An 18,931-nucleotide genomic window follows, 5' to 3' on the forward strand; every position below is an offset into this window, starting at 1 on the left:
AAGTTGATATAGGTCATACAAGTAATATTTATTGTATACCTTCTTTCCTTTGCATATTAAAAGCCAAACCTTCATGTAAAGCTAAATCGCATTGGTTATGATATGAATCATGTCACTTTGTGTTATTCTGGAGTCCTGTATGGAAAGGCCATTCATTCCTATTATGAATGAGAGGTTTGAGACTTGTATGTTTGTTTCAGGTGGAAACTGCGGGATTGGGAAGGAGACTGCTGTGGCACTGGCTTTACGAGGTGCTCGTGTGATCATCGCCTGCAGGGATGAGGAGAAAGCGAGAAAGGCCGTGCGAGAAATCAAAGGCAGGAGCCACAGTATGAATGTACTATATATGGAGGTCGACCTGGCCAACATGAGGTCCATACGAGAGTTCTGCAAAACCTTCCTACAAAAGGAGAAGCGGCTGGATATTTTGATCAATAATGCAGGTGATGATTGATGATTTTTATGTACAGTACATATGTGTAAAAGGCAAATTAGTATTTTCACCCAAAATAAATGGTTTTAAACCAGTTATTTATCTATTTTGTTGTAGTGTGTCAGTAGGAAATATCAGTTTACATTTCCAAACATTCCTTTTGCCATTCATTTTTATAATCCAGTGAGATTTTTGTATGCACAAGGAGTCTGACAACAGCCGGTGCTCCACACAGAGATCCGATCTCACCATCATCAAGTCCATCTGGGATTACGTGTAGAAACAGAAAAAAACTGAGACTAAATCCAGAAGAACTAGGGATGCACCGATTGGGAAATTCTGGGCCGATACCGATACCGATGTTTAACATAACAACTTGGCCGATGGCCGATGCCGATGCCGATGTTTTTTCTTTTTGTTATTTATTCCTTCTTTTGTGCCACTGAAACATACAAGTCTTTCGGCTCTTGATCACACTATCCTAGAATGAGCACAAATTCAATCAGACCAAGCAATTTATGAAACAAAAAAAACCTTTAATGTCACTTAATTTCTGGTTGACAGTTATAACCTTATTTATAAGTTCTTTTTCAGTTGTTATGAGGAGCAATATGAGAGAGAAATTTGGTAATCATTGTCTGACCCAACAAAAAAAACATTATAATATTCATTTTATTTTTCGTGTTCGCATTTATGAGGGAAAAAACACGGGTGAATGTTCATATTAAATTTTAAACGCGCACGCGCTCTTCTGCGAGAGAGAGAGAGCCCCGACCGCGCGCGCGCTCTCACTCACTATTCAGAGCGGTCAAGCTTCCCCGTACTTTTTGACAAGCGTCCTTGACAGGGAGGCCAGAGCTTCTTTGCAGCTCAAGTCGGCGGCGGTGTGTACAGTTAACGCTCTATCTGTTGACGGCGCTGAGGGAAAAGCTCCCGCCACTGGAAGAAGCGGTCGCCGCCCATTTGTGTCCTCCTGCGCACCCATCAAAGCCGTGCAGAACGTCTTCAGCACTCGCGGATCGTGCATACTCCGCCGCTTCTTCTGCTACACACCATGGTCGTTCTTTTCTCGAGAAAAGGAGTTTTCTCATAGAAAAATAAATAAATAAATGCGTCATTGTACCCAGCACTTCTGAAAATGCACTTCCGAATGCGTCTCTGTCCCCAGCATATCAAACCAAACTGACGCCCATGTGACATCGGCGAATGTCATTTTTATTTCCCGATGGCCGATGGCAGTTAACGAGGCAAATATCGGCCGTTACCGATGTTCAGCCGATGCATCGGTGCATCCCTAAGAAGAACCGTGTCAACATCTCCAAGATGCCTGAAGAAACATGTGCACACAAAAATCTCACTGGATTATTACAATTAATGGCAAAAGGAATGTTTGGAAATGGAAACTGATAGTTTCTACTGAAATACTAAAGCAAAAGATGATAACAGGCTTAAAACGTTTTTTGGGGGGTGAAAATACTAACGTGCCTCAGACTTTTGCACAGTACTGTATATATATACACATGTCCACAGTATAAATTAAGTCTTTCTTTATGCATAAAAAATTATATATAACTGTCCCTCGCACAAAGATGATCATATTTTGGGGATCTGTGGCATCTAAGGGTGTGTTCACACTTGTAGTTCGGTTCACTTGGTTTGTTTGGTCCGGACCAAAATACAAAACACTTTTAGTCCTGGTCTGCTTATTGGCATTTTTAACACCGAACCTAAAGGCACTGGGATATATTCACAACCTGATCAGCTGATTGGTCAGCTTTTATGACGTATATTTTGCGAGTGAACTTACCGAACATCCAAAACGATGCTGTGTGCTGGGATAAATGTGCTCGCTGTATATGCGTAGCCTACATATGATGGTATTTTGATCAGCTGAGAACTCGTGAAGAGCTTATAAAATGTGTGAAGGAGTCAAAACACTGGCAGGAATCCCTCCGTCACTTACACAAACGAAGATCTGCTGCGAGGAGACACGGTTCTGATGCCTGTACCGAACTGTGATGGGCAACATCGTGACTATGATGAGAGAAAATAGGTGTGTGTTAGAATATTTTATCTCTATTTATTGTTTCTCATGCCTCATTCTCAGTCTTGTTCCTTTTTCATGGATTGAAAAGAATTACAGGCCTGGGAGAGTCAGGAACATGAAGCCAATTGGTGTTCACCGACCTTCTCTGCTTTTACTTGCAAACATCAGCATTTATACAAGGTTCAGGGGGTGTAAGAGCCAACCAATGAGAATATACATTACATTCTTATAGAATGTGAGACGAGTCCATTTATGCCCACTTTCCGGCTGAAGGCAGCCCTTTCGGGCCCTCTCTCCTGAACAAAAAAAGGGACCCTTTCTAGGCTGCTTTCCAAGAAACACACTCACATACATAGAGTGTACATTAAAACAGATGTGTGCAGAGAAGCAAGAAGCTTCTCTCCACTCCTGTAGCCTCAAAGACCAAACAGGGAGAAACAGAGACAGAAAAGTCAGGCTTATTAGATTTATCTTGCAGAATGCTTGAGCATTCTGTCCTTTTTAGGGTTACATCTTGTGACATCATGTCCCGTTTTTGGCTCATTTACACGTCTTTGGTCCGTGTTGCATTCGTATTTCATTTAAACCGCACCAGAGTTAATTTGGAAGCGTACTGAGACCCATCTTTTCAGTGCTCTCTGTCCTTGTTTGGTGTGTTCCAGGGTTCGGATGGCAGCGTTCACACTTATTCAAATGAACGGAGCAAAGGAACCAAACATGCCAAGTGTGAACGCACCCTAAAAGATTGAAGACCCCTGGTCTGAATTAGCCTGGCTAACGTCAGACCTCGTCTCATTGAGACGTGGTCTGGGAACCATGTTCATTTTCTCGTATTTGAGGCGTGGTTTATGAATGCCCAGAGCCGTTTATTGGGCGCTACGAATGTCTATCAAATGCGCCTGTACGTAGCTCTTAGCCAATCGTTTCAATTATACCAGATGAGTGACAGAAATTCGACGAGGAAGAAGACGAAATAAACTTGCGTTCTAAATTACTTAGAACACTATCTAAGGCTGCATCGAAAGGTAACTTCGCGTCTGATGCCATGTTGGATCCATAGATATAAACAAACTGTTTTGGTGTGTCGCATAGACGTCGTCATCGTCTTGCTGCTCCCTCCCCGTTCTGTGATTGGTTCCCTTTTTGAGGGGAAAATCTGGTCCATGGTGTCCAGGCTGCCTAGCAGCGGGAATAAAATCGCGGCAGCATGGGGAAACCCAGGCTGGGTCTGAATGGCTCAAAATCGTTATTTCCCCTCAGGTATCCCCAGTGTTCTCGACTGGACGGATGACAACTTCTCCATGTGCTTCGGCGTGAACCACCTGGGCCACTTCTTACTGACGAACCTTCTCCTCCCGCGGCTGAAAGAGAGCTCCCCGAGCAGAGTGATCAATCTCACCTGCTCCAGCTACAAGTACCAGAGGCTGAACTTCCAAGATCTCAACTACAACCTGTTCCCGTTCTTCACTTACTGCCGCAGCAAGCTGGCCAACATTTACTTCACACAGGAGCTTGCTCGCATGACGGAGGGGAAAGGAGTGACTGCGTATGCCGTTCACCCTGGTGAGATATAAAATATTGCCTGACTTTCTCATTTTACAACTGTGAAACAGATTGCTAGAGTGTTCCTGGTGTCCCTGAGTATGAGCAGTAATAATAGTGATCTTTACCCTAGCAAGGACCTCTAATTATCTGAACTGATCATTGTGAATGTCATTGTGTCTTTTGTCTCTTTCAGGTTACGTTCAGAGTAGCTGGACCTCTCATTACTCGATTCTGTACCGGATCCTTGTGCAGGTGGTGATGTTCATGTTTTTTGTCTCGTGCGAGGCTGGGGCGCAGACGGTGGTGTATTGCGCTGTATCAGACGAGGTGCTCCCGCACAGCGGAGGATATTTCACTGACTGTCGGCCGGCTCCTCTGCGAGCCTTCGCTAGAGATTCTGGAGTAGCAAAAAAACTCTGGGAGGCCAGTGAGAGACTAGTTAAACTGGCCTGAATACGATTACAGATACGATATTAAATGTCTTTTTGTTATTGTTTTCATGTTTTATAAGCAGACTGATTCTTATGTTATTTATGGAACACAATGTTGTGAAAATGGGATTTTTATGACAGACTGGTTTGAGTTTTGACTTTGTGTGTGTGTGTTTTTTTTTACAGCATAATTTATTTGGTTGCTACTGATGTGATTATGAAACATGCAGTATTGAAAGGACCCTTTTCACATTTCCGGGTTCTCAAAAGCAGAAGTCATCATAGTTGGGTAAACTTCTATAGCGGTGAATGGGAGAAAACAGCAGATATCATTTTTGTATTTCCATTTGCTCCAATAGCAAATGTAAAAACCCATTAGCGTTTCCACGACTTTCCAAAAGAGGGAAGTCTTTGAAAAGGGCCCATTGCCTACATTTTTATTAACCGCTTTAATTAGCGAAGACTGGAAACAGGTCATCATAAATTCCATTTAAGATGGAGGTTGGCCATTTATAAATGCAAACAAGTCAAAGCCTGAAAGCACACACATCTAGCAGAACCACTAATGTTACAATAATGCATTTGGTGGACACTTTAATCCAAAGCAATTTACATTTTATTCATACATTTTATCACTTCATGTCAAAGGTAAGAAAAAAAAAACAATGTTCATTTTTCCCCAGAGTAGACCTTTTAATTAAAATGTGTACACCGATTGAAAATAAAAGTAAAAAAAGTGATTGAAAACGCAGATTTTCATTTGCAATACTTAGTAGTTTACAAATGTCTTCCAAAATCTTCAATGGACAGACTGATGCTGGCATGCTGACTTCTACTCAAGCACAACACAACTTTCTATGAATTATTTTTTTTAACTTTATCCAGGCCTGGAAATGACCGTTTTAAAACTCCTCAATATAGAGTGCAACAGTCGGGTTCCAGAAATAATCATGTTTAACAGCGGAATTCATGGTGAAAAACTACATTTCCCATGATTCTGCAAAGGAATCTTAAATAACTCTATAACGCCTATACTCTCCCATGAAGCACTGCAAGTCAGTCCCACTACGCTCTCAAACTATTTTAAATATTTGTATACGAGTCATTCTATAATTTAGGGTACATTTCACATCAGTGTAAAAAATATGGTTTCAGTTTATTTATCTTATCAGTGTAACTTATCTGCTAGTTGCAAAGCTTAATCATTAAACACTACTTTGATATTAAAAAAAACATTTTTTTTTTTTCTGGTTTGTCAACTATGTTACGGACAAACTATATCCCACTCATACACTGATTAAGAGTGCTGCACTTTAAGTGACTCAAATATGCATTGTTTTTGGTCATATAGTGATTATTTTAAGACTTCTAAGAATTGTGTTTTTTTTTTTAATTTTTAGCATAAATCTACTTTAAAGATCATTTTGATAGTTTTGAGAATGTCATGCAAAACTCCAGTCTGTGTGGATGTAAACTATACCCTAAAATAATATCAAAACCAGCAGTCTAGATATTTAAAATGTAAAAAAAAAAAAAAAATCATTCAAAACATAGCTGACAATGACAGATATAGTTGACAAATTCACCATTTTGCCTCATAATTTCATTGGCAGGCCTTGCCTGAACAACCAAATGTCATTTTCTTGATCAGATTAACATTTTAATATATATTTGAAATAAAAACCTAAAAATATTGCAAACCATAACAATGGACCCAACATAGTTGCCAATTAATATACTCCTTGACAATAGGTCATTGGAGATAAATATATATATATATATAAAAAAAGAGGATATTTGCCATAATGCTGCAGAAGAAAATCACATCACATGATGCTGGTCGCATGGTTTTGTGAAAACCATTTTTTAGTTTTTGTGTGTTTGGTTAGTAACATAGTTGACAGAATTTTTGCAGAAATTAATAAAATGAAATATTTTCTTATTTTAACGAAAATTAAATTTAAACTCAATTTATTAATTTAGGTTGTGGAAATAAATTTAATATAGATAATCCTGACTTTAACATTTATTATCCATTATTTTGAACTCAGTCCCACTGAGTTCCCACTTACTTTGAAGACCCACTTACTTCAAAATGCAGACAAAAACGTAATTTAAGGGACACAAAGGCAATTTCGAGCAAACTGAAAAAATAGGGTGGATAAAATATTGGTGTGAGATTATTGTATGCGTCCTCTTGAATTGATAAAATATGATTTTTCTGAAGAAAATTGTTTACACTAAACATTTTTTACCCTAAATTATAGAATGACCATATTGTTTCTATATTTATAAAATCTTTCTAAGTGTTTAAGTCAATAGTTTTATATTTCCCCATCATCTGATTGTCATTCACAATGCTTCATGGGATTGTAGTTCTTTCTCTCATAAAAGCCACACTCTCTATCTATCCTTCTTTATCTTTTTTTTTTCAAATACCTTTTTGCTTTATTTTAAAGTTGGTAATGTTGTGATTCACCTTTGGCATAACTCTTTAACAAAGACCTTTTTAAATCCCTATGGAAAAAAAAAGTTTCCAAAACCAAGGTGGATAGTTTTTCTTATGATGGGGAACCCTTCAAAATAAATATTGCTTATCAATATTCAAGAAACATGCACACGATTCTTCAGTATTTAAATCATCTCATTTATTTATATCTTTTGAACACATTTGCTTAAGTCAGGGAATACACAGAGCATGTTTGAGAACAGAGCAATAACAAGAGTAAGAATCATCAGAAATCAAAGAGAACATTATCTTATACAGAAAAACAAAACTAACAGAGGGTTACTGTGAGAAAACTCAACTTCAGAGAAACTATCCGGTAGTGTTTCCAATCAGAGAAATGACGTGACGGGTGGAACGGAAACAGTCCTGTGCTTAAAGACGGACAGGGTTGTTGGTGCAGGTGGAAATACTCTGGATCTCTGTTAAGTTAGTCGTAAAAGACTGATAAAAGTCAGAAACAATTGGCCATTCATGTTTGGTGAGCATCCGCAAAGCACAAATAGCAGAACTATGTCACTGCCGATAGAAATTTAGCTTAAAAGTGATTTTGAAAAACTCATGCATATTTTAGCTAGTATTGCAAGTGCTTCTCTGAAGTCAAGCAGTCTCATACTAATGAGTAATCTTATAGTCGTTAATATAAATATCAGTCACCCTGCATTGACAACAATGAGCTTAATACAAAAGCATGCCGTAGAAATATCACCATTTCCATAATCTTAATATCATCGACATTTTGTAGCTATAGTATTCGTCATTTACACTGCCATTGTCAGTATCATTTTGGGACAAAATATTATATATATATATATATATATATATATATATATATATATATATATGCACTTAACAAAGCTGGTAAAACAGATAAGAGAAAGGTTTAGGTAAACCAGCATTCAATAGAAAAATGAAATCAAAAAGAGAAATAACACCAAACCTAGTGTTCAAGTGACTATCATGCAAAGAAATTCCAGCTGAAATGCAAGTAAACTGCAGTTTCAATACTGTGTGTCCTGTTTTAATAGTGATGTGCACTTTCACTCGTTAACATGTTCATTTTCATTGCTAAAAACACAGAGAACAGTACACTTTTTACATGCTGTTTTATTCATTTTTTTTCGTCATTTTGTCTTTTTTTTAAGGGAGTGGACAGGCGTGAAACTTATATAAACACAGGTGAAGTCTTGCATGAGATAAAGCATCCAAGAATGAGACGCAACTGTAACAGAAGCAGAACACCGGAGCACAAACACACATACACGTGCCTCACGGGGGTCGCTTTATTTGGAAGAAGCCTTTTGATTGGATTTGAAAAATTCCCTATTTTTATCCTCGTGAAAGGCGTTTCAGACAATTTCTTTCAAATAATAACAACAAAAAAAGATCAGTAGTCATCATCGATATGACATGTAGCTCAAAAACAGTGAGTCTGAACATGAAACAAAGTGTGCGACGCACACAAACTTAAAAACCACGTAGAAAGTTGCGGTAATATAATCAAATAAATAAATACAACCTGAGGACACAATTAGTATACGAGTCTATATAAGGGCAATAAAATAGTCACATGACCAGGTGATGATGTCACACTGACACGTCCGTTCACCATTATTACAAGCCTTCAAAAATAGACTGAAACCAGCGTAAAGTTGCTCGAGGTGTGACGTACACTTCATAAACTATTTCTTATCATCTTCTGAAATATAAAACTATTGCTGCCGATTTTGACTACGACCCTTCGCATCATTCTTCAAAAGGTCTTCACACACCTTGCACTTTGCCCATCCAAAGGGTAAACAATCTTTAAAAAGGATCCAAGGTAACAAATTTCACTCTCCTTAAAAGTCTTGCACACTGACGACAAAATATATATAAACTCTCAAAAATAGAATGAGTAAAATTGATAATGGTTAACACCATATGTTGCAAAAAATATAAATGATGAAACACACACACACAAAAAAAAGTATGCAACTCTGTACGCTTAAACCTACAAAATTCTTCCGCTTTTACCAAATTTCGCAAACTTATTGAACCAGCTGCTTTTTAATGGCCTCTAATAACTACACTAAAACAATAGCCACTTTGCGAACAAACTAAATGATGCCATTGGACGTCCATATCTTTCCATAGTCCTAGAAAACACATGAGTGAGGAGGTCATCTGGTTTGCCTATGATATTCAGCTGAGGTATGGTTTTTATTCAGGTTTGATTCAGTCGGTCCAACTGTACAGGAGCTATTCTAATACCGCTGGTTCAGCTGAAAAAAAAACATTCGCAACACTAACATCTAATACTAATTTAATGTCACAGGTTACATATAGAGCATGATTGTGGCTTTCCAAAAACCAGGAATTGCTCTTTCAATATAAAGTACGCCAACTGAAATCCGATGAATTATTTCAAATCTGTGCTATTGATGCGAGAAATAAAGCTGGAAGACCCCGAACGTCACGCCGTTCTCGATTAGGCTCTGGTGGGATCTGCCCCAAAACAGACACACATACCAACATATGTCCACTTACGCTTGAACACACATGGACAGACGCATCGGTTGGATGTGAATCACATTGAGAAGCCTGTACATAAACGCCGACCATTATTTCTCCATATCACCACGGAAATGGCCGCTGTGGATATACTGAAAAAAATTCATGCTCTCTAAAAATGTTTCGAAAAGAAAAGTCTTACATAAATTAAAAATCATTGGCATTCAGAACGTGAATGGTATAAGTGATAATTGTTTTTGTATTTAATACTAATAACAACAGTAAGAACAATAGTAGTAATAATAATAATATCAACAATTATATCGAAAATCTACACTGTAAATGAGGACGGCGATTCAGTGTAACGTTATTCACACTGGGAAGGTGCGACGGAAAGCGTGGTGTTTCACAGACGACTCGCTGAGGCCTTATTATCCGTACTAATCAAAGACTGTCCAACTCCACACAGCACATGTGCACAACAGGGGGAGTCTCCGCACGGGTGTAAAGATACAGGGAGGGAGGGGGTAAAGTTGAAAGTAAGACAGAAGACGACGCACAAAAGTAATTGGCAGGTGAGGTGATTGACAGGTGAGGGGGCCGGACCCAGTGTGCAGACTCACAGACACCCGGCACTGGGCTCGCTTTCCTTCCTCCCTCTCTTCAACTCGCCCCCCTCCCTCACTCTTGCACTCTCCATTTCTGGCTGGACACTCTTGTTAAGATGTGGCTACAATGAGCTCAACCTGAGGAAAAAAAAAAAATGTGTTAACTGTGTGTCTTTATCTTGTCCAACAACAAAATTGTATCTGAAATGTGCATACAAAAATACAGAGGAGCTAGTTGTCATAAGGGCTATATCTCAGTAACGGAAAAACCCCAAACAGTGGTGATTAATAATATTCAAGGGACAAGACAACTATATAATGAAGATTTTAAGTTTTGTTTCCCCTAATGGGGCAAGTTGTCACATGTGCTTAAATGATTTTAGGGCTGTGAAACGATTAATCGCGATTAATCTCATCCAAAAGTTTGTGTTCACATAATATATGTGTGTGTACTGTGCATAATTATTTTGTATATATAAATACACACACATGCATGCATATATTTAAGAAAAATGTGTTATTTATATATGAAATATTTATATTTCTATAATACAAATCAAATATATATATTTACAGTATATTTAAGCAAATATTTCTTAAAGGGTCATTTCACCCGTGGAGACATGAATGTGTATTGAAAGTGGGTCATTTATGTAGAAGAAATGTGAAATTATTTTTGAATTTGGAGCTTTCTAGACTGAGAAAAGCCAGAAAATGTATTTTTGGCTTATGTGGATGAAAGACAACAACTCCCAGAATGCACTTGCTTCGCTGCCCTACAAGGCCACTCCCAAGCCACGCCTACCGGTAAGACAGCGCAGTTGAGAACAAAAACATCAAGGCAAGGCTAGGCTACGAGTGAGTCTCCGTGACGAGTTTGCCCAAAATGTCCGGGATTCGGCTTTTGCGTTCTACAGTCGCCATTCATCATGTTTACTGTGGCGAGCAGGACGAGGCTGAGGGGCGCGGGAGAACGGCGCGAGGCCGGTGGCGTGATTACTGACGACCGACACCTGTGAGGCACTGTTCTCGTATCTCGCACGGAGGAGCAGGTAGCAGCTATTTTCTTAGCAATGGTAAAACACACATCAACCGATCACGCCACCGGCCTCGCGTCTTTCAATCGATCACGCATCCGGCCTCGCGTCTTTCTCCCGCGGCGCTAGCCTCGTCCTGCTCCCTGTATTACTGTGATTACTGATGAGCGCGCCTGTGAGATGCACCGGTCTCATGGGCTATCTCTCACGGAGGTGCGGGTATTTTCTTAGCAATGTTAAAACGCAAATCAACCGATCACTTGTTTAGCATTCATGTAAACATTACATTAAGATTCACCAATCGGGGTGAATTCAGTTAGATTGAAACAAAAGGTGAGCATGTAAACAATGGATGGCGACCGCAGAAAGCAAAAGCTGAATCCCGGACATTTTTGTCGATCTCGACGGCCGGACATGTCCGGGAAATAGAGTATGGTAACCCCTACTACTCAGCTTTCTTCGTCCATGTTTTCTGCAGGTTTCTGCCGTTGAAATCAAACGCACTCGCACTGATCTGTGATAGGTCTGTTAGCGCATTAGGTCCAACCCCCTATGGGCGGGTTTGAAAGGGTGGATCTAGTGCTTGTAGTCTTAACAGAAATCCCCCCCTCTTACACTTCCTCCTACAATGACGCAAAATGACGATTTTTGCGTCATTGTAGGAGGAAGTGTAAAGAGGTAAATACAGATTTCTCTCGTCTCGGGGGAAAATGAAAAAATGTTGCATGACCATTCAATAGTATGACTGGGTTTCTAACAATGCAAAGCTTAATGCAAATGGGTGAAGTGTCCCTTTAAATATATACAAAATAATTATGCACAGTACACACATATTATGTGAACACAAACTTTTATTTTGGATGCGATTAATCACGATTAATCGTTTCGTTTACTTCTGTTTGCCATTAATTTAAATTTATTATTTTAACTTTTTCATTTGTGCTGTTTCATGAATTCATTTGTTTCATAACTGTTATTATTGTTAATTGCAGAAAAGGCATTAAATAACATTCAATTAACACATTTAATGATAATTATGTATAATTTACATTTAAAATAAACGTGGCTAAAAATGGTTTATTTCATATGTAAAATAGCATTTCATATTTCAAAACTGGATATTTTTCTCAAATTAGTGTCAAAAACAGATGGTACCCACTATGACAACATGCCCTGCTACAGGTCAATGTGTGTTAAATGTAGCCAATACTTTGAGAAATGACTTTCAAAAAAGAACCTGCCCTGTGAAAATTTCACTGGAATAAAAAGTGAGAAAACTAGCGCTGATCACTCTATATACACTACTCTTTGTTAATGATTTTGAAAGGAGACTCTTATGCTCACCAAGGCTGCACTTATGTGATCAAAAACAATTCAATTTCTATTAGTTATTCGTTTTCTATTTGAATACATTTTACAAAAACATTTATTCCTGTGATGCAAAGCTGGATTTCCAGCATTATTACTCCAGTCTTCAGTGTCACATGATCCTTCAGAAATCATTCTAATATGCTGATTTGGTGCTCAATTAACATTTCTAATTATTAGCACAGTTGAAAGTAGTTGTGTTAGTTAATATTTTTGATGAATATTTTGTTTTCAAGATTCTTTGATGAACAGAATTTTGCTGTCACTCCTTACTGATCCCAAATTTTTTAACAGTAGTGTACAAAATGTGGTTAATTTTAAGGCACAAGGAGCATTTGTTAAAGACTCCCACTCTCCCATTAAACAACATAACATAAGTCTACACGTATGTGTAGTCATTTTTGGATTTACATATTTACATCACAAAAATACATTGCATGGTAAAAAGTTTATAAGGTTTAATGTGATCTTCATATAACAAATAGCAAAAAGTTATTTTTACTAAATCAATAAATTCATATATATGATATATTAAATATGCACTACCGTCCCAGCCGGGTTCGTCACTTATTGGGGTCCCCTGGAAACATTTCCGTTGTGGTCTGTGCTATTTGCAGCACATTTTTGTGTTCAGTTTTGTTGTGAGTATTTGGAGCACATGTGAAACTGATGAATATGTTTTAAACATTTGCGGGTGTTTTTCTATTTGTATGTGTTTTCTTCAGTTGCAGAGCGTTGAGCTCTCTCGGCCCCCGCACATAAGAGACTTCTTTCAAAAACATTGAACAAATCATACCAACCCCAAACTTCTGAACAGTAGGGTTTATATAATATTTTCTATTAATCTGTAATTTTAATAAAATCAACCCCTCACCTCGATTGAGAAACTTTGTTTTTTTTTGTCTTTGTTTGTGCTTTATCAACATGCAGTAACACTAGTGAGAGACTCTCCACTTCATAATACAAAAGAGCTCACTGATGACACATTTGAGACATGTTATTGCCCGGGTGTACCTTCACTGGAGAGGGGCGGCCGGAGCTCCCGAACAGTGGAAATGGACATTTTGCCATTTGGAGTCCCGGCGATGCCACACCCTCGTCTCTTCTGATTGGCTGCTGCGCGGCCGGCCCTGCCCGTCCACATATTGCGTGAGGCGGATATAGGCAATGCAGGCGGCCTCCTCTCCAATCAGGTGCACGTGAGGGTTCAGGATGGTGGTGTGGATGGGCTTACTGTTCTTAGACAGCACTGACAGAGCAAAAACCAGCCACACTTTAGAACATACTGTACATCATGACCAACAGGGTGAAAGTGAACAGCAATACGGCTCAACTCACAGTTCTCGAAGTAAAATCTGTGGAAGTCCATCCCCTCCACCAGGTTTCCCAAGGCCTCAGGTTCAAAGCAGGTGAGTCCAGGGTCGCAGATTTTACTGAAAGGAATTAAAATAGTTTCAGTGCTATGACATTTCGGTCAATTGTGGCTAAATAAAATTAAAAATACACCTCACACACAAGCAACTTACGCATAGGCTTCAAAGTCGCCATTGTTGATTGCCTCAATAAGCTGTTCTGTGATTTTGATGATCTCCTGTTTGCGTGCTGTAGGAGGAGGAAGTCAAGTGTCAGGAGCCAACTTCTCAAAATTCTCTAGTACGAGCATTATTTGTAAGCAAAGTTGCGTCTTTTAAAACACACCAACATATATTCCACAGGTTTAATCTAATTCATTCAGCAGACTCGTTTCTAATCTGTCTTGTTGCATCAGTACACACAAGCTGCAGTGTTAAACAAGGCAGAAGCACACAAATAAAAAACAAAATCCACCCAAACAGATTTCAGCCACCTACACTACATGATTTCACACACACCATTTCCTTTCCAGCTCTGTTAGTCACAGGACTAAAACAACTAAATACCACAGCTCAAATAACTGAAGGTTAAAATAACACTCAATCACTACAGGCACAATTAAAAGACTCTCCGTATAACTGTGTTTACATCTGATACTAAGATCAGTCTCAGATGGTCCGATCACAATTCGTCAAGGGGTTTGTTTAAATTATTTTTGGATTTACAAATTTTGCATATAAGAAGTGTATGTGAAACGAAGCAAAAATAAATAGCATGTTAAAAAGTTTCCAAGGTTTAATGTGATCTTCATAAAACAAAAAGTTATTTTTATTATTAATCAATCTATATATTCATATAAACTATACATTACATATGCACTACCGTTCAACTTATTTGAAAATAATCTTTTAATTCAAAATGGATGCATTAAAATGACCAAAAGTGATAGGAAAGACAATTCAAATGTCACAGAAAATTATATTTCAAATAAACGTTGTTCTTTTGAACTTTCTATTGATCAAAGATTCCTGAAAAAAAGTAGTGTTTATATATTTTCTATTAATCAGTTATTTGAATAAAACAACTCCAAATTGAGAAACTTTTTCTTTTGACTTTTTTTGTGCTTTATCAACATGCAGTAACACTAGTGAGAGACTCAAAAGTGCTCACTGATGACACATTTAAGACCCATGTTCTTGCCCAGGTGTGAGCGATGTGATCGAATGACCAGAGACATCTACACAGTGTGCATGTTAGTTCACTAGCATCATTGCTGCCTTTTTACACTCCCAGGAAATAAATTAAAAAGAAAACCTCATGCTGCTGTGCCAGTAATGCCAGCACAGACACTGACACCACATACTCACAATGTGCCGAGGGCCGGGGGCTCGAGGATGGCTGGGCAGGGGAAGGGGAGGGGTGTGATGGGACAGATACTGGGGAAGTAAGGGCTCTGCTGGCTGCTGATGGCTCACTGTCTGTCTGGGGGACTGTAGGTCTGCGCACACTGCTCACTAGATCAGTCAAACGTGACACTGGAGTTTGCCGATGGCATTATTGCCAAAGGCAGATGACAGAAAAAGAACATGCATAAACAGCTAAAACATGGTGAATCAAATATACATTGAGTGACAGGTTTGCAATGAAGACAGACTCGGCAACCTCCTTTGTATAACCTATCTGCATACTGGCCCATCAGGGAGGGACTTACTCTGTGTGGGAATGTTGGGGGTCTGGGGAGTGGAGGGGGCAGAAACTACAGCTGGAGTGATAGTGTGTCCCCCCTCAGCATCAGAAGTGGGCACCGAGCCCCGGCGTACCACACCCAGCAGATCAGTGAACTTAGTGGCAGCTGTGGGCCCAGACAGGGCAGGACAGAAATAACAGTGGAGATGAGCTTAGAAGAGGAGCGGAACAAGGAATAGGAGTCCTGTGTGCAGTGCCATTAAAAGAACCGTTCACCCAAAATTTCAATCTATTTCATCATTTACATACCTTTATGTCATTTCAAACATTCAATACTTTTTGGGTAAGATTTTCAGTGAATAATGACTTAAATATTAGTATTTCCCTCACACAAATCTACCACATAGCTTCATAAAACTTAAAACATAAATTATTATATGGATTGCTTTTATGATACTTTTATTGTGCTTTTTAAAATCTTTTTTGGAGTATCCCTATCTATCCCTAAAACTATCCCTTTAAATAAATCCATTTTGAAATTGGTTAAACGATCAGAACGCAGAAAACGGCAAGATTAGGTTTGATTAAAAACAATGAAGTATCACGTTTACCAATGAGAACAGAAAGTAATAATCCTCACTGGTACTAATGGGTGAATATGACCATAATACTCATTTAATGGCACTGATTTACGTTTTAGTGCTGATCTGCATCACACACATGCACAAGGAGATGATGGGAAAGTGGGTGATGTCACTGCAGTCAGAGGGCACTTACTGAAGACAGCGGGGGAGGGGCCTGGAGGTATGTGGGCGGAGTCAGGCTGGGTGCTGGGGTTTGACTGAACTGAACTGTTATCTACAGCCTTTCCTGTGACACGCCCCCCCGACAATGCACAGAGATACATGAGACACAGAAAGCATGGGTCAAATTGATATCAATAAGGTTTTTGCAGCCATTGCCAGAGGAGCCAGATACCTTCATGTCACGTGTGGCGATTCCAGCTAAGTGTTACTTCAGTGTAAATGCAATACAAAGATCCTATTCTTAATCCATGTCTTTTTTTCTGGCAAAAATCAAAAGATCCTTTAAGAAATAAGTCACCCAAAAATTAAAATTCTATGAAGTTTGATTACAAGACACTTGAGTATTCCAATTTACTTGAGAAGCAGAACTGGACAAAATATTAAGACTTGGTTTCAGATAATATATCTTGAATATTATGACTGTATTTTGTCTTGTACCACTGGCAGATTTTTTCATTTGTTTTAAACAAATCTCTCTAAATGTATTATTATATTTCTTAAGTTTTAACATAAATTTTCTGCAGTGCATGAAAACTGCTTGTATTAACTATGAATAGAAATAAAGCGAAAGAAAGACTGAGCAAAAGATGACCACCCCAAATTAAATCAAGCAATACAGTCAAAATAGACCAAAGCTTTAAAAAAATCAACTCAATATACTGGACGATTAAACTAAACAGCATGAGGACCATAAACAGCATGCTAGCAGGTAGTAGATATCAAGATGTTGATTCAAAACGCATATTCATGGATTGAAAATTCTTATTTACAGTCATAATAAATCCACTTCTTTTCAAACAACTGTTATTCAAACAGATATTCCTTACAGTCAAGCTAGCATAGATGTTATAAAGCAAACCTCTCACAGCTGCGCCATAATTCAACACTCAACTATTGCAGCCAGATATTTCCCAACACTACTTAGAAGTAACACACACACACAGACACACACACCCTTCTCACCGTCTCTTTTGTGTGATCTCGAAAACAAGTCATCACGCTCCTGTCATGCACCATGTCTGCCCAGAAATTTGGCGGCAAGTTTTCTCCTCATACGCACACTCACACACATGCTCTGAAATAGCCAGGGTCTCTGTTTCCCACTGAGGTTAATTATAGCACAAGGTGCCCTTGTCTTGTTCTGGGGCAGAGAGAGCTGACACAGACGCTGAAAGTAGGAGTGACACCATCCCAGAAGTGAGCACTGAAAGAGCTCAGCCTAAAACTGTTCACTACATTTGTCAGTCTAACATTAATGAACAATCTAAAATGTTTAGGCTTTTGTTCATTCACTACATACACTACCATTTAAAAGTTTGGGGTCAGTAAGATTTTTATGTTTTTGAGAGAAGCCTCTAATGCTCACCAAGGCTACATTTCTTTGATCACAAATACAGTAAAAGCAGTAATATTGTGAAACATTATTACAATTTAAAATAACTTTTTTCTGTTTTAATATATTTTAAAATGTATTGTATTCCTGTGATGGCAAACCTCAATTTTTTACTCTTCAGTAGCTATCCACCCATTTTTATGTGCTTTTTACTGCATAAAAAAAAACTTGATGGAAAAGCCAAGATACGCATAAATTCTAAAAAACATATACACTCAATTGAAGTGGATACATTTTTTATCTGACAAACTACGATGGAAACGCATTTACTGTATAAATCGATTTACAGTATAAATATCGATGAGCAACAAAAAAAACTCACGTGACTTTGCCTCAACAGAGGATGTGATTGGATAACTGGACTAACCAGCGGACCAATATCATTGCACAGCATCTGAAATGCTGCTTTGGTCATTCTGAAATGTCATCTGATTTGGTTTAATTCCCTCCCAGAAATGACTGCGCTCCCAAACACCGGGTATCCGATCACAAGATAACATGGCATGTTTCGTTTTGTCTGCCAGTTTATTGCGTTTCGAGGCGCAAGTATGATGTTCTCTTGAACAAATCTTGTTTAAATGTTCCTTGTTGTTGTGCGTATGCTTGGTGATCGTATTTGTAACCATGCACTGTCAATATGCTGCCATTTTAAATCTCAATGAGATCATCTGGTTAAATAAAGGTTAAATAAAATAAAAATAAAAACATCGGATGGAAAGCGCAGCTTTATTCGCAAATGTTTTATGTGATATTCCAATTCTGCGCGCAAGTTAATTTCGCAACTTTGGCTAAACATAGCTAGTGTCACATGATACTTCAGAAATCATTCTAATATGCTGATTTGCTTCTCAAGAAACATTTCTTATTTTTATCAATGTGGTAATATTTTTTCCAGAAAATTCTATTTTTTCAGAGGTTTTTAAAGAATCGAAAGTTTTGAACTAGATTTGAAATATAATTCTAAATGCCTTAACGGTCACTTTAGATTAATTTAATGAATCCTTGCTGAATAAGTGTTAATTCTTTAAAAAAATCTTTCTGACCCAAAACGTTCGTATGGTAGAGTAAATATGATTTGTTACTCAAACCTGATCTTTAGGACTGACTGTTTGCACTGTAATTATGCAAAATGTGATTTTGAGTTTGTTCCAACAGTGTAGACAATATCCCTATCTATATTGGTTGCCATAGCAACGATTTAAAGGGATAGTTCAACCAAAAATTT

General features: G+C 38.3%; 2 protein-coding genes across 15 annotated transcripts in view; one reads left to right on the forward strand and one right to left on the reverse strand.

Moving 5' to 3' along the window:
- The window catches only part of LOC308691748 (retinol dehydrogenase 14), a 6,354-nt gene extending 375 nt beyond the window's left edge, over positions 1–5,979 (forward strand). Inside the window, exons 2-4 of the mRNA XM_081367291.1 lie at positions 201–443; positions 3,741–4,043; positions 4,219–5,979. Coding sequence (XP_081223417.1) covers positions 201–443; positions 3,741–4,043; positions 4,219–4,478 — 806 coding nt within the window. The 3' untranslated portion in view covers positions 4,479–5,979. The remainder of the gene's footprint in view (positions 1–200; positions 444–3,740; positions 4,044–4,218) is intronic.
- A 2,125-nt stretch (positions 5,980–8,104) lies between these two features.
- Positions 8,105–18,931, reverse strand: part of camk2b1 (calcium/calmodulin-dependent protein kinase (CaM kinase) II beta 1) — a 65,506-nt gene continuing 54,679 nt past the window's right edge. For 7 of the 14 annotated variants that reach the window (XM_081366518.1, XM_081366520.1, XM_081366509.1 and 4 more), the window contains 7 exons: positions 16,285–16,377; positions 15,533–15,673; positions 15,189–15,356; positions 13,995–14,070; positions 13,807–13,901; positions 13,483–13,717; positions 8,105–10,201 (listed from right to left, as the gene is read on the reverse strand). In XM_081366518.1, coding sequence (XP_081222644.1) covers positions 13,485–13,717; positions 13,807–13,901; positions 13,995–14,070; positions 15,189–15,356; positions 15,533–15,673; positions 16,285–16,377 — 806 coding nt within the window. In that variant the 3' untranslated portion in view covers positions 8,105–10,201; positions 13,483–13,484. The remainder of the gene's footprint in view (positions 10,202–13,482; positions 13,718–13,806; positions 13,902–13,994; positions 14,071–15,188; positions 15,357–15,532; positions 15,674–16,284; positions 16,378–18,931) is intronic. The other 7 variants (XM_081366521.1, XM_081366510.1, XM_081366512.1 and 4 more) reach the window with 2 other exon arrangements.

The sequence above is a fragment of the Scardinius erythrophthalmus genome (assembly GCF_964197995.2).
Source record: "Scardinius erythrophthalmus genome assembly, chromosome: 5".
In the NCBI taxonomy this organism is placed as follows: domain Eukaryota; kingdom Metazoa; phylum Chordata; class Actinopteri; order Cypriniformes; family Leuciscidae; genus Scardinius; species Scardinius erythrophthalmus.